A 12,985-nucleotide genomic window follows, 5' to 3' on the forward strand; every position below is an offset into this window, starting at 1 on the left:
AGGGGGAGAACGTGAGGGGAAAGAGGCAATACGCCAGTTAAGAAATTGTAACCACAAGAGATAAATGCACACGTCCTCTGTGCTGTTCAAGTACATGTTTTGACCCCTTCTCAGCCTTACGTGGGCTTAAGTTATGGAAGTGGAGTCGTCTGCTATTTTTAGGATCGAGAAAGCCAAGACCGGTTAGGGTTTGCTGTCAACCAACCGTAATTTCAGCCGCGACCAACGACATCATCGACGTGAACTTAGTCAATCTTGTATGTAACGCCCTGTTGCGGGTCCAAATTGCTTATTCCAAGTATCAGCGATAAGATTAGAATTGGCTGCTTCTGTGATTGACATGCGACGGATCTTGTTCTAGTATCTGAGGCCCATGAAACTCCACAGCGCAAAATAGCCCAAATCCAAGAGACTGGCAATGCCTGGTTAGTTCTGCTGGCCGAAAGGCTTCCTTTGTGCAACCTGCAGCATTAAAATGGCGCAAATGCACTTGTTTCTGCGGCTGCATGCCCCCTCTTCACATTACAGCTGTCCAGCGGAACAGGGGTTTGATGGACGAATTCACGAATGGGAGCCAAATTCCAACAGGGTTGCCAGCCATGCCACCAGTTATTAAGGAACCCGGGTCGGGTAATGTAACTTGTCTTGTTCTGCTTGCACTTTGTCGCTGATCGCAGGCGAAGCACGAGAAGAATACTGTTGGGAGCCTTCCGGCAAATATTCCTTTGCTCAATCGAGGATCCACTAAACTCGGAACTTGCACGCACGGCACCGAACCCTTGTCGCCTGGGTAGAAAAGTACTGTCCTTGCGCAATCACCTGCGTAATGTTGTTCTGGACTCTCATGCCTGTCGCCTGGTAGCAACTTGTTGGATTCCAAAAATCCTGGATGCGCGCTGGAACGGGCTAACGATTTTAGCTGCTGCCCAACCGACATTTTTCGTCCAAGATGTTACCTAGCATCCGGCAGTACCGCGTCTTGGCCGGCGGAATACATGCTAGAACCAACAGCAAGCCCTCCAGGGCAGTATTTAATTGGACCCCAATTTCACTCCTGAGAAATTTGCCGCAGTTTGGCGCAAAGTTAAGTGGGTGTTACTCCGTACCTCAAGGGTAGTTAGTTTATAATAACTGGCGGACGTTTTCCCGCCCTCCCAGTTCAAATAAAAAGCATTCCATTTTGCAGATTCATCTTAATTTCTCTTCCACTTTAATTTTCTTGGCTACGAGCTTCGAGCATTTTAATTCGTATCCTGGCCAGGAGTTGCTACGACCTGCTCTGTTTATTGACCTGCCGCCCGCAGGTTCATCGCAACTACCTTCTGCATGCGATCTTCCAGCCCCGACGATGTCTTCGAGTCATCATGATGAACTTCATTTCATTCCCATGCATACACGATCGTCAAGCGACATTTTATCCCAACGTAATAACAGAAACTCATACCAACCGGTTCCTTCATTATCAGATCCCCTCGACAGAACAGTATCTCCGCCATTACCTTACCAAGACAATGTAGCCACACATGATTCGCGGGCAAGCTCTGCCTTTGGCTTAGGAATAGGTGGCCGCAATTCTTCCCCTCCTGAATCCAGTCCAGAAATCAGAAGAGATACACCTCCCTCATCGAACCCGCTAATGGGTCACAGCCCTGGACAGCATAGCATAAGCAGCACCGTGACCTTTAATAATGGTAATCCTCCACCTGACAGCCAGTCGAAATTCAATTGCCCCAGTGCTGGAAGTGTTCGTCACAAGCGCATGTCATGGCTAACAATCACCATCTTGGTGCTTGCTTTTTATTCTACCGCTCTGTCTGGGTTGTATATGATCGTTGCCTTTATTAAACCCCGGTATGGGAGCAGGATCGGGAGGGGTGGACTTGCCCCTGATACGGCGTCTCTTTTAAGCGCGCTATTTGCCAAAACCATAGAACTGTCTTTTGTCACTGTTTTCGTCGCCTTTATAGGTCAAGTCCTGAGCCGAAGAGCACTCTCTAAACGAGCAACAGGAATATCCATTGCGGATATGTCGATGCGCGGCTGGATTATGCAGCCAGGAAGCCTGATAACACATTGGCAGCATGTCAGACACTCTGGTCTTACTATTATTGGGATGATAGCCCTGACAACCACATTTATGGCGTTGCTATATACGACTGCTGCTGATGCCTTAGGTATGATTTAGTCCTATTCTATTATTTCAAGGGGTTATTAATGTGGTGTTTCTAGTATCACCGAAACTTAGTTACGGCCCAGAAGAGATCAAGGATTTCACTGGCACAGTGAAAACGAAGTTTGCAAACGTGCCGTATCTATTAAAAAATTGTTTAACTCCAATCCCCAAAGATGATGATCCAGTATATGGCGCAGGCACTTGTCTTCAGCTATCTTATGTTGGACAAGCTTATCACAACTACAGAGAATATATTTCGGAGTGGTCCTTGTTAGCTATGGGAGGCAATACAAGCTCAACCGACATGAACCAACGCATAGTACCAGCAGGCACCTGGAATGACAATACCACTCTTCGAGGGAGTTGGATTCAGGAGCAAGATATGGTGGAGATATCCAAAAAGCATAGCAGAATGATCAATAATGTCACCGCAGCAATGCCGCATGCGGGAATTATTGCAGCATCTCGTCATCCTCGCAACTCACTCCGACAACCAAGTGACTTCAACGGCCTTGGAGAATTTGCCCTTAGGGCCGCGGTTGTTTCACCAGTTGTTAACGTGCTCTGTGCGGGCTTGACAAGGGAAGAAATAGCGCCCCTCGTCTATAATGAATGGCCCGAGGTCAATGGAAAAGTTAATGTTTCAACTTGGCTTAGCGCTCCCCCAGAAGGGCTTTGGGGTGAGGGGGAGAGATGGAATAAGACTGTGGTCGACGATATATTCGAGTTCGGCGATCACAAACTTCCGCCTATCTTTCCAAAGCTTCCAATTGCCTACAACACATTAGTAAATGGCACTCTGAGGTTCTATATAAGAGACTCTCTGTATATTTTACTGGCCTCTCCGCCATACATAACCGATCCCCCATACGCCCTCTGCGCCATCAAAGCTGGTCTGACGACGCAATGCTCGACTATTTACCATGCAACCGCCAGCGGCGGGAATCTAGCTGCTACATGCGATGATCCACACGACAACATGCGCTACAACAAGGACAAAAAGGATATACCTCTTATTGAGTGGGACGAGAACTGGGAAGATATGAGCACCGAATGGGCCAATTCCCTCAGCCTCGGCGCGGGTATTACAGACGGGCAAGCCAGCAACGCTCGACTACTAACCCAGTTGATACCCCCCTTGGATCCGAAAACCAACACATATTCCCTCAGCGAGACCATGCCATCTGTAGCCGAAGCATTCGCCGCAATGGCTGCTTCAACATTGCTTATGTCAACGGAGGGTGCCAATTTCGACTTCGCACGCCCCGATCCGGCGACACTGCCCAAGGATCAAACTTTTAAAGTTGCCTTACGCGTCAGCGACTATGCTTCCGGCGGTGTGCAAAGGTGGCAAGGCATCTTCTACGTGGTGCTTGTTCTCGTCTTCTTGACAAATCTAGTGTGCTTAGGCTACATGTATCTGGAAATCAGGGGTGAGCAGTTGACGGATTTTACAGAGCCGCAGAACATGTTTGCGCTTGCGCTCAACAGTCCCGGCAGCACGAAGCTGAGTGGCGCGTGCGGCATAGGACCTGTTGGGAACCAGCTGTCAGAACGATGGATCATCGGGATGGAGGAAAACCACGAACACTATTATATCACCAGTAAGGAGGAAAAAGCGGAGATGCGGAAGCGAGCACTTTTGGAGGAGCACTTGAATCCCACGACCAGCCCCGCGGTTAAGGAATATCGGCGCATTTCACGCAACCGGAGTTCGATTTCGATGTTTCATTGATTCGCCAGTGTCTTTTTTCTCTTTTACTTTTTACCGGCTGGGTTAAACTGGCTGGCCTGTCCATTTTTGCAACATATCTGGTTTCTTATTTGGTTTTCGGCGAAATGTGACAATATCATTTCATCCCATAGTTTTGATGCGTCAGGTTGCGAGCGCGGTTCTCGGTTTTGTTGTCTTGTTATATCGGGCTCTGGGAAACAACCGTTGATTGCCTAGTGCAGATTTCTATAACTATACCCAACCACCATATTAATGATAAATATAATGACACGTTTATGACTCAATATATAGAATTTCAGGTAAAAGTAAAGGAGACAAGGGCAAATAAAAAGAGTTTTACCTCGCAGCATCATTACAGTATCATCAAGGATTCTGCTCCTTGAAGGTCGAGTAGGGTTAATCACCAAATCCCCAGCTGCGTCTGACTTACGTACCATCAACTGCCCAAACCCGTAACCAACCTAGCTAATAAACGCGCGGCATCGCAGAAGACTTTAAATTTAGATTTAAAAGAAAAAGAAAATGGATATCTAAATGCGGTCATATATAATGTACAGTACATGTGCAAGTACCAATGAAGAAAAGTAGATAAAACAACAAGACACCGCAAAACCAAACATGTAGAAAGCCATCCCTAGCCTATGGGATATATGTAAATGACATCATTCAATAAAAGAAAGAAAAAAATTCTAAGAAAACCAAAGCGAATCTAACAAAATCTTTATTTCAATAATACTCCTCCAGGTCTCCAAAGGATCCTAGCTTGTCGTTCTCACACTTAAACTCCGGCTCGTATGCCTTTTTCGGTAGAATCCCCGCGTCGAGTCCCTTCTTATAGCTCCACTGAGCCGCAGACTCCGTCTGCCATGTCCAATAAAACCACCCGTACCCCTTCTCAAACGCATACATCTGCGCTTCAGCATACATCTGCAAATATTTTTTATACGAGTCAGAATAATTGGACGGGTCTGCATTGGCTTGGTCACAGGAACAGGGCGGGCCGTTGACAGCGGGATCATTTTGTGGCCACTGCGTTGGACAATGCGCCTGCAAGACTTGGTCTTTAGCTTGCGGGTTGTCCATGGTACCGAGCCAACGACTGCCGACATTGACGTTGTTGAGATATTTGGCGCAATCGGTATCAGCTTGGGACCATTCTCCGCAGATTGTGGGCCCCCAGCTATGGAATTGGAGGAGAGTTAGCTAGCAATTCTTCATGAGCGGGGATGGGAATTTGATAAAATGAGAAATATAGGTAAAAAGCTTACCCGGTACCCTTTGTGTTCGATTTTGTAATCAGATTGACCCAAGCTTCACACACAAAATCCAACTTCTTGCGATGTGGTAGCCCAACCTGACCCGTATTGAAAACCGTATACTGATGCGTATCCAGCAGTAGATTATCATCTACATCCTGCATTATCGTTTTCCACTTCTCTAGATTGAGAAACCCATCTCCAAACGCAATCTTCGCATCTTTCAAACCGCTCTCCCTAATTATCGAAATAGCCTTTGTATTCCAATTAATAACAGCTTCAATATCAAGCTTTAGCATCATCGGCTCGTTCGCGAGACCATATATGGTAACCACATTTTTATACCGTTCCTGTGCGAAGAATGTAGCCAACATTTTGTGAGTTTCGAGCGAACGGTCGCCGTTCTTGGTCCCGTCGTCGTCTTCGAGCCAACGGATTGAGCCCTGACGGCCGCTGTGGTTCCACCCGTTCTGACTGCCTTGAACACCATGCAGATCAAGGTTGACGCGCAGTCCGTACTTCCTACAGTATTCAATCGCCCGGAGAAGGTAGCGCCAGCCAATCCTTTCGACGTAAGGATCGTCATCGTAGGTTTTGACGAGCCAGTAGGAGTAGGGGATGCGGACATGATCGAGTCCAGCATCTCGGATCTCCCGAAATGACTGTTCATTTATGAAGGTTGCGTAGTGCTTTTCTATATACTGAGCCGCATTGGGCGCAAGCTTTTTGCTGAGTGTGTATTCGTCAACAACGTTGTCTCGGAAATTATAATTGCTGAAAAAAGAGGGGGTGATGAAGGGCTCTAGAGAGAGCCAGCCGCCAACGTTGACGCCCCTGATCGGCTGTTTGCCGTACGGGAACTTCTTGTTCAGTGGAGGGACATTCTTGTTTGCTTGGGCGGAGTCATCCCACGTTGAATTCAGCCCCATGATAGGGAGGCCGCCCACTGTTTCATCAGTGTATGTGACATTCATGTCCGCTGTGTCATACCAAGTACGGGGGTCAAAGTATGTTTTCTTCGCGCTCTCCTGCAATAATCAACTATCAGCATCGCACCATGTTCCCGCATGCGATTAGAACAGCGTGAAAAATCTGCATCTTACCGGGAGAGTATTAGGGTCAAAGTTCCCCAACTCGGTTCTTGGCGGTGGTCCTTGGGATGCTGGATCACTTGGGCCATCCCCAGAGTCACCACTGGCGCCTTGGTCACCCTTCTTGTTCTTCGACAGCACAGCGGCAACTGGGATGATAATGATTAGGAGCAGTGCCAGCACTCCAGCAGTGACCCATAACTTTTTCTTCTTGCTCCAACTGGCAAACCATCCTCCTCCCTTATCATCATCTCCTCCGCCTCCGCCTGCGGCCCCTTTTCTTCCTTTCTCATCCTTCCGAACTCCCCGCCCGCCTCCTCCTCTTGTCTTCAACTCTGGACTCCTCCCTTCCTCTAGAAAAGCACCAGAAACCAACCTCCTCCCCGCCCATCCCTTACTCTTGGCACCCTTTTGAACGGGAATTCGTCTCTCCTTCTCCCTAGCCTCCTCTCTCTTTCTCCTCTTCCTCTCCTTCTCCAGTAAAGCTTTCTCATCCTTCGCAGCCTTGGCCTTCTCCACAGCCTCAGCTTTTATTTGCGCCGCGTTCAACTTTGCCAACGCATCCACGCTGAGCAACTGTGTCGCGCTATTCGCAGAGTCAGTACTGGCATGCTTACTTTGCTTATTCCACGCGCCACTTTCTCTTGGAAGATATTTCTCTTTTTCCTTCCTCCTCCTCTTATCTCGGTCCCGGTCTGTACCAAATCCACCGCGAACATCATTCTCCTCGTCATCATCGTTTAAACCCTTGCGCCTTCGATCCCTCAGGCGACCTTTCCTCGGGCTTTCCTCATCAGCCATACTATCCCTTCGCCGCCTCCCCTCACGATCCCGATCGCGATCTCTCTTCTTAATGGGCGATGTAGCAGGCGATTCTTTAGATTTATATCTCGAATCCCTGATTCCCGTATTGTGTGTATTCTCGACCGTTCGACTTTTGCTCCGCCGCCTCTCGACGCGGACGGGGCTGGGTCTGACATGGGCGGGACGCGAAATGTTCGGTCGCGAGTCGACGACTATGACTGCTGATTCTGAATCATCACCATCGTCGTCATCGGGATCGTAGCTATGGTCCTGGCGGCGCGTGCGTTGTTGAGGCTGCTGCGTACGTTGCGATGGGTTCAGTTGCGTTCGACGAGCTGGTGAGGGCCGAGCTTGCGGGTGGGAGGAGGAATTTCGACGGGACTGTCGGCTCCGTCTTCGATCGTTGAAGAGAGCATCGTCAGCGCCATCGTCACTATCTTGGATATCATTCCCGTAGTCATCGTAGGTATGAGAGGTATATTCGTGTCGATCGTGCGTATTTGCTTGCTCGTAGTGGTATTGTCTCCGATCACGGTCTCGAGAGCGGTATTCACCCCGCTCTCGTTCGCGCGAGTGGTGCGGCATGCATGCGACTTCCGCTGCTGTTGCTGCTGCTGAGTTCCGAATTTAAATCTATATTTTATGCCTGACTTTCACAAAGGTCAGTAAGTGTTTGAATATGTAAAAATGAAAAAAAGGTGTGTCCTGCCCCCTTTGCAGACTTCAATTGCAACACCCGCGCGCACACAGACACACACAAGATAGCCTTGATATCATCCACCAAAAATAACAACTTACGTTCCAAAATCCACCATCCCAAACGCACACGAAGAGCGTGGGCAATGCGCCTCTACGCAGCGTAAACAACAGACAAAGTTTCAATGAACAGTCGTCCGTCCCCGTTTTCCCAACTTAGTCTAACCCAACCCAACCAAGACACAATGCACAAACCCCACAGCTCTTTTTATTTAACCCAGCGACCACAAATCAACTTGGCCTTATTTCAATTATCCTTCGACAGTGGAGCGGGGTGTTCGCAGAAGGCGTTTTGCCGCGGTTCCGCGACGTGTAAGTGGGTGGACAATTATTCGTGATTCTCCGCAAGAAGCCTGCGAAGACAGCGGAGGAGCAGATACGTATAGTGTTCGGATGGAGGTAGGTAGCCGAATAAACCCGCGACGTAATTGATATCTACGAATTTCTTGTTTTGTTTGCTGTTAGCAAAAGGATATGCCGCTACGCGGTTCGGTCTAGCATAACGAATTGAGAGGCCAAATAACTCGGACAGCAGGGACACGACACATCTAAAGCTCGAGAGGAAATTGCATAGAAGGAAAACAACCGAGTGAAAAGAAGAAGGTAACGAATTTCGCTGCAATTCCAAAAATATGTATTTATCTTGCGTCGAGAAATCCTGGTTTTCAAAATGCCAAGTTGCACGGCGCCAGCGAGATGGGGTTGATATCTCGCAAGTCTGGGCGGCTCCGATACTACACCTCGGCCTCCTAGTTACGCGCACACTCCAGACGAACCGTTATCCATGCTTGGTAGTATAAATTGGGTATAGCTAAAATTTCCCCTTCTAGTTCTACCATGTCACAGAAGACACTTGGACTCTCCTCAGTTTTGCGTTTGTTGCGCCTGTATTCAACTATCAAACATCGAGTGAGTTGGTTGAAAATGACTTGGCGTGGTTGCCACAGCAACAGAGCATTTGAGATAATCCAGAGGTAAGCCAGCAATGGGTCAGGAACCGGAACGGAACCAGACTATGGAGAACTCAAACGGACATTGATCCATATTTTGTTGAATTATGAATAAACAGTAAATGATGAGAAGTCCACTTCCATTGCGATACAAAAATTGGAGTCTTAATCACCCGCCTGCTTTTCTGAGCGACAACACTGCGGTACTGCGGTACTGCGGAAGTAGATGTATAAAATCGACGAAAACTCTCCTTGCTTGTCTTTAGGGCATCTAAACCTTAAATCGGGTAGGCTGACAAGGCGTAAACTAGATTGAAAGTCTTCTCATGGGAATGAACATGGTTGAATGAAACAACAGAAGCAAGTGCATAGGCACTGTACCTCCCTAGAAAATCGTGTCTATTGAGTGTAGGACAAGTGAAATCCTTCTCTCAGTTATTAAAAAAGGAAAGCGAATGACACACTATAAAAATTTAATGTTTTTCTTTGAACGTATAAAGAATAAAACATGCAAGGAACTAATAATCAAGCGAAAGCAGTTGTACGAGAGGGGATCAAACCAAAACAACAACCAAAACTCGAAGACTTAAAAAGGAAATTCTGCGCGCGCACACAGCATCCAACAAATCAAAAATGATCGCAATTACATGGCAGGATATAGAAATCGGGTAGGCAATGCAGTTTATGTAAAACGGGGAAGAGAACAAGAGTCTCGGGACAGAAAATCACCAAAATGGACAGTCATCATACAAAAAATAATGGCAACAACAGGAAATGGTATTGGCAATAGAAAAAAAGATAGCTTCCAACATCATTAGACAGAATAGAAAAAAAATTAAAAGTGAAATATGAAACGTGCATGAAGTAGAAGATGAATTAGGAAATAAACAGTGGGGCCAGCAAATGCATCTAGATAAAGAAACATAGCAACAGAGATGGTTGTAGGCAGCGGGAAAAGCGGGGCCTTTTCCATCACCAGTAACGAATGTTCGGTTACTGCTGATTTGCGATGGTTCTTTCCGTTTCGTTTTATCATTATTGTAATTGCCCCATGACCACGCAGAGGGCGAAACCTTCATATTCAGCGTAATTGCGTTAAGCGTGGTCGTTAAAAGCATGATACGAGAAATGCGCGTGTTTTCGACGTCAAATAGGCGACAGGGCTAGGTTGATCTTCAGGATAACATTCAATGCCCATGTGTTTCAAAGCATCTTATTATCGGGTCAGTATGAGAGCACCGTTGCCATTTTCGGGATCGGAATTTGGCGAGGAGAATCAAAATCTGAAGTCTTTGCGGCCGAGCCTGTGGAACTCCTGAGTGGCCATACACACCACCATTCACACTTCTAAATGCATCGCCATGAAAATCATGACATGAATCGAACAAGAATATGGGCGACGCAGCACCCGGTCCGCATCTTCCAATGAGATGTCCGAGGGCAAACAACGCTGTCTTTTAAACACAACTGACCAAAAATGATCAACTCCATTCCCCACACAACAGCATAATCCCATGATACTCATGTTATGAGATTTTCCCGTTACGGTCACTCCATTAAGCGTCAACTACTAATGATCTGCCTAGCACCCTCTTTACCAAGCACACCAGTTTCCGTCGGCTTAGGGCTGCGGTCACGACCCTTCTTGCGACTGAGAAACGAAAGCATTCCACTATTGGATCCAGATGCATTCCGGGCTTTATTTTCTCCATCATATCCATCCGGCAATGCCGAGCTGTGGTCTGCAAGGTTACTCCAGCTTCCTGTCTCCTCCAGTACCATTTGTACGCCGCCTCCTTTGCTCATGTTACGAGTAGCGCCACGCGGGCGTTGAGGCCCGGGAGGTGGTGGTGGACGGTACGGTTGGGAATGTGGAAGAGTTGTGTGGACAGGCTGTGACTGTCGGTGAGGAGAACCAGGTCGTTCTCCACTCTGATGTCTACTCGTTTCGTATGGGTAGCGATCGGTTTCGGAAAGGGAAGGAGGAGTGTTGGAAGCGTTTGAATGACTGAGAGACCTTTCTGTGTGCAGTGAAGGCGAGCCATTTACTGAGCGGGGCTGGGAAGGATGTCGTGTGTGTGACCGGCTAGTAGTGGTGGGAAGGCAGTCCTCGGGGTTACTGAGGGTAAAATGAGTCCAAGCGAGGCACTATAGGGAAATGGGGAAAGGTGGGAAATCTTACCTAGACGCGGCTATTGCAGCTGCGGCGGTGCTATTGGGGTTGTTAATAAGTTAATCTATTCGCCAAGAGTGAGAATGACATACCCTTGATATGAGACGGTTGTGTAGTCGAAAGGTTCAAACATGGTCTCAATAACTCGATGCAGTTCGTCTTCTCGTATCTCCTTCGCTGTAGCATCGTCTTTCAACTCGGCTCTTGGTTTCTGTCGACGAGCTCGTGCTTCTAATGGTGCTTCTTCTAGGAGTAATTCTTCAAGGTCATATGTCGCATCAAAATTCGTCTTGTCGCTAGAGGGTACGAATATGGGGCGAATCTCTTTGCGTTCCAAGGCGGCAAAATCAATGTCCTCAAAGAAAGGGTGGTTCTCAAAAGTCGCAAATCCGGCCGCGCCAATTCGTTTTGACCGATCTCTTTCGATAAGAGATGCCATCGCGCGTAAACAGAGCACGCTGACTGCGGGATTCGTAACGTAGTATTTTGGTTGCGCTCGCCGAATATTTTCCGATAATGCGTCATGGTTTCGTCCGTCGAATGGGCGCTGGCAACCCGTTAGTCAAGCGTAACCCGGTACTAGATATCAAACGATCATCTAACCTTATTATAAATGCATTCGTAAAAGGTGACACCCAGAGACCACCAGTCGACTTCATTCAGATATCCGGCCCCATCGAAAATTTCTGGTGCCAGGTATGCTAGCGTGCCCGATTTGCTGGTAAGCTGTTTTGATGGTTTAAAGTCCGAAGCGACATTCTAATTGACTATTAGATCTAACTCCGGGTTTCCGCGGCGCACGAATACTACTCACAAAGTCCGCCAAATGAACATGGCCTTCAGAATCCAGCAGAACGTTATCCGGTTTGAGATCTCGGTGGATTATGCCTTGAGAATGTATGTACCTCAGGGCGCACGCCAACTCAGCGACCCAAAATCGCACAGCATCTTCCGTGAAAGCTTTCCTAGATATATGGAATCGTAAATCGCCCCCATTCATTAGGTCTACCACAATGTATCTGTATAATTATTAGAATATATTTTCGCTAGGCAACGGTGGCATAGTCGATAGAATTGGACGACCCACATGTACTCAATATCCTGGAATGAATATCTCAAGTTGCAAAGGAAGGGATGGTTCAAATGCTCCAGCATTCGTCTCTCTCGTATGATATTTCGAACACTCTCGGATCGGACAACTGAGAACGGATGTCAGAATACATATCAGCGTTGCAAACAGGTCGGGTATTGGCAACACTCAAAGGCGCTCATTTGCAGAGACAAAGAAACATACCTTCATCTTTCCGGATGTATTTCAGAGCGAACGTCAAACCAGTATCCTTGCGTTCAACAATCCGTACTTTCCCAAACGCACCCTTTCCCACGACACGCAGTAGACGGAAGTGGTTCAGGTTGACTGAATAGCGGTGTCAATAAGCGGGTTCCTCTTCAATTGCACCAAACCGAGATGGTTGAATAGAGAATGAACAGTGAGTGGGGCAACCGAACCTGCATCGGAAGAGGACGCCTGCTTGCCCTGCGAATTACCCATTGTGTCCCCGACAACTGCTTAAGTTTTAATATCCAAATTGAAGCTTATCGTTGATCCTGCATTGCTAAGGTTAACGGAAATTTTAGCGTTTGAATGGGTGACGTAGATTTGGCGAATGGAGGAGCAGAATTCCCATTAACTGGGAAGGGAGAGCTGGAGGATATCACAGAACGACCAAATGAACACAAGAAACTACTACAAGGGCATTTGCTTGCTATTAGTAGAATGAAACGGGAAATCCATGGACGATTAAGGCGTGTCCATTCACGGAAAACGGTATGCTCAATGACAGAAACTGAATGCGCTCCGTTGGGAGACGTCAGGGGTGCACTCCCGCCAGGAGCAAGACCCTGTTTATTCAACCACGGGGCATAAAATAAAAATAGGGAACTCGGAAAAAAGAAAGATCGCAAAGGGCAATAGTTCAAGTTGATCTCCTCCGCTGTGCAGAATATGAGGAGTGCGGGAAGGGGAGACTGATGCAAGTACAAAAGT

General features: G+C 47.5%; 3 protein-coding genes across 3 annotated transcripts; 1 reads left to right on the forward strand and 2 right to left on the reverse strand.

The window, feature by feature from the left end:
- Positions 1–1,636: 1,636 nt before the first annotated feature.
- On the forward strand, positions 1,637–3,908 carry HCAG_05821 (predicted protein; the record flags this gene model as incomplete). Its single annotated transcript, XM_001538166.1, has 2 exons — positions 1,637–2,174; positions 2,230–3,908. The coding sequence occupies 2 exons, from the start codon at positions 1,637–1,639 to the stop codon at positions 3,906–3,908; spliced, it is 2,217 nt and encodes a 738-aa protein (XP_001538216.1).
- A 726-nt stretch (positions 3,909–4,634) lies between these two features.
- Positions 4,635–7,644, reverse strand: HCAG_05822 (hypothetical protein; the record flags this gene model as incomplete). Its single annotated transcript, XM_001538167.1, has 5 exons — positions 4,635–5,088; positions 5,177–5,286; positions 5,320–6,192; positions 6,268–6,404; positions 6,654–7,644. 5 exons carry the CDS (start codon positions 7,642–7,644, stop codon positions 4,635–4,637), a joined length of 2,565 nt encoding a protein of 854 aa, XP_001538217.1.
- Positions 7,645–10,328: 2,684 nt separating this feature from the next.
- HCAG_05823 (hypothetical protein) lies at positions 10,329–12,490 on the reverse strand (the record flags this gene model as incomplete). The annotated part of the gene is made up of 8 exons (XM_001538168.1): positions 10,329–10,851; positions 10,948–10,977; positions 11,031–11,485; positions 11,542–11,697; positions 11,753–11,957; positions 12,026–12,137; positions 12,233–12,355; positions 12,448–12,490. 8 exons carry the CDS (start codon positions 12,488–12,490, stop codon positions 10,329–10,331), a joined length of 1,647 nt encoding a protein of 548 aa, XP_001538218.1.
- Between the last annotated feature and the right edge of the window lie 495 nt (positions 12,491–12,985).

Source organism: Histoplasma capsulatum, genomic scaffold (assembly GCF_000149585.1).
Source record: "Histoplasma capsulatum NAm1 scaffold_7 genomic scaffold, whole genome shotgun sequence".
NCBI lineage: Eukaryota > Fungi > Ascomycota > Eurotiomycetes > Onygenales > Ajellomycetaceae > Histoplasma > Histoplasma mississippiense.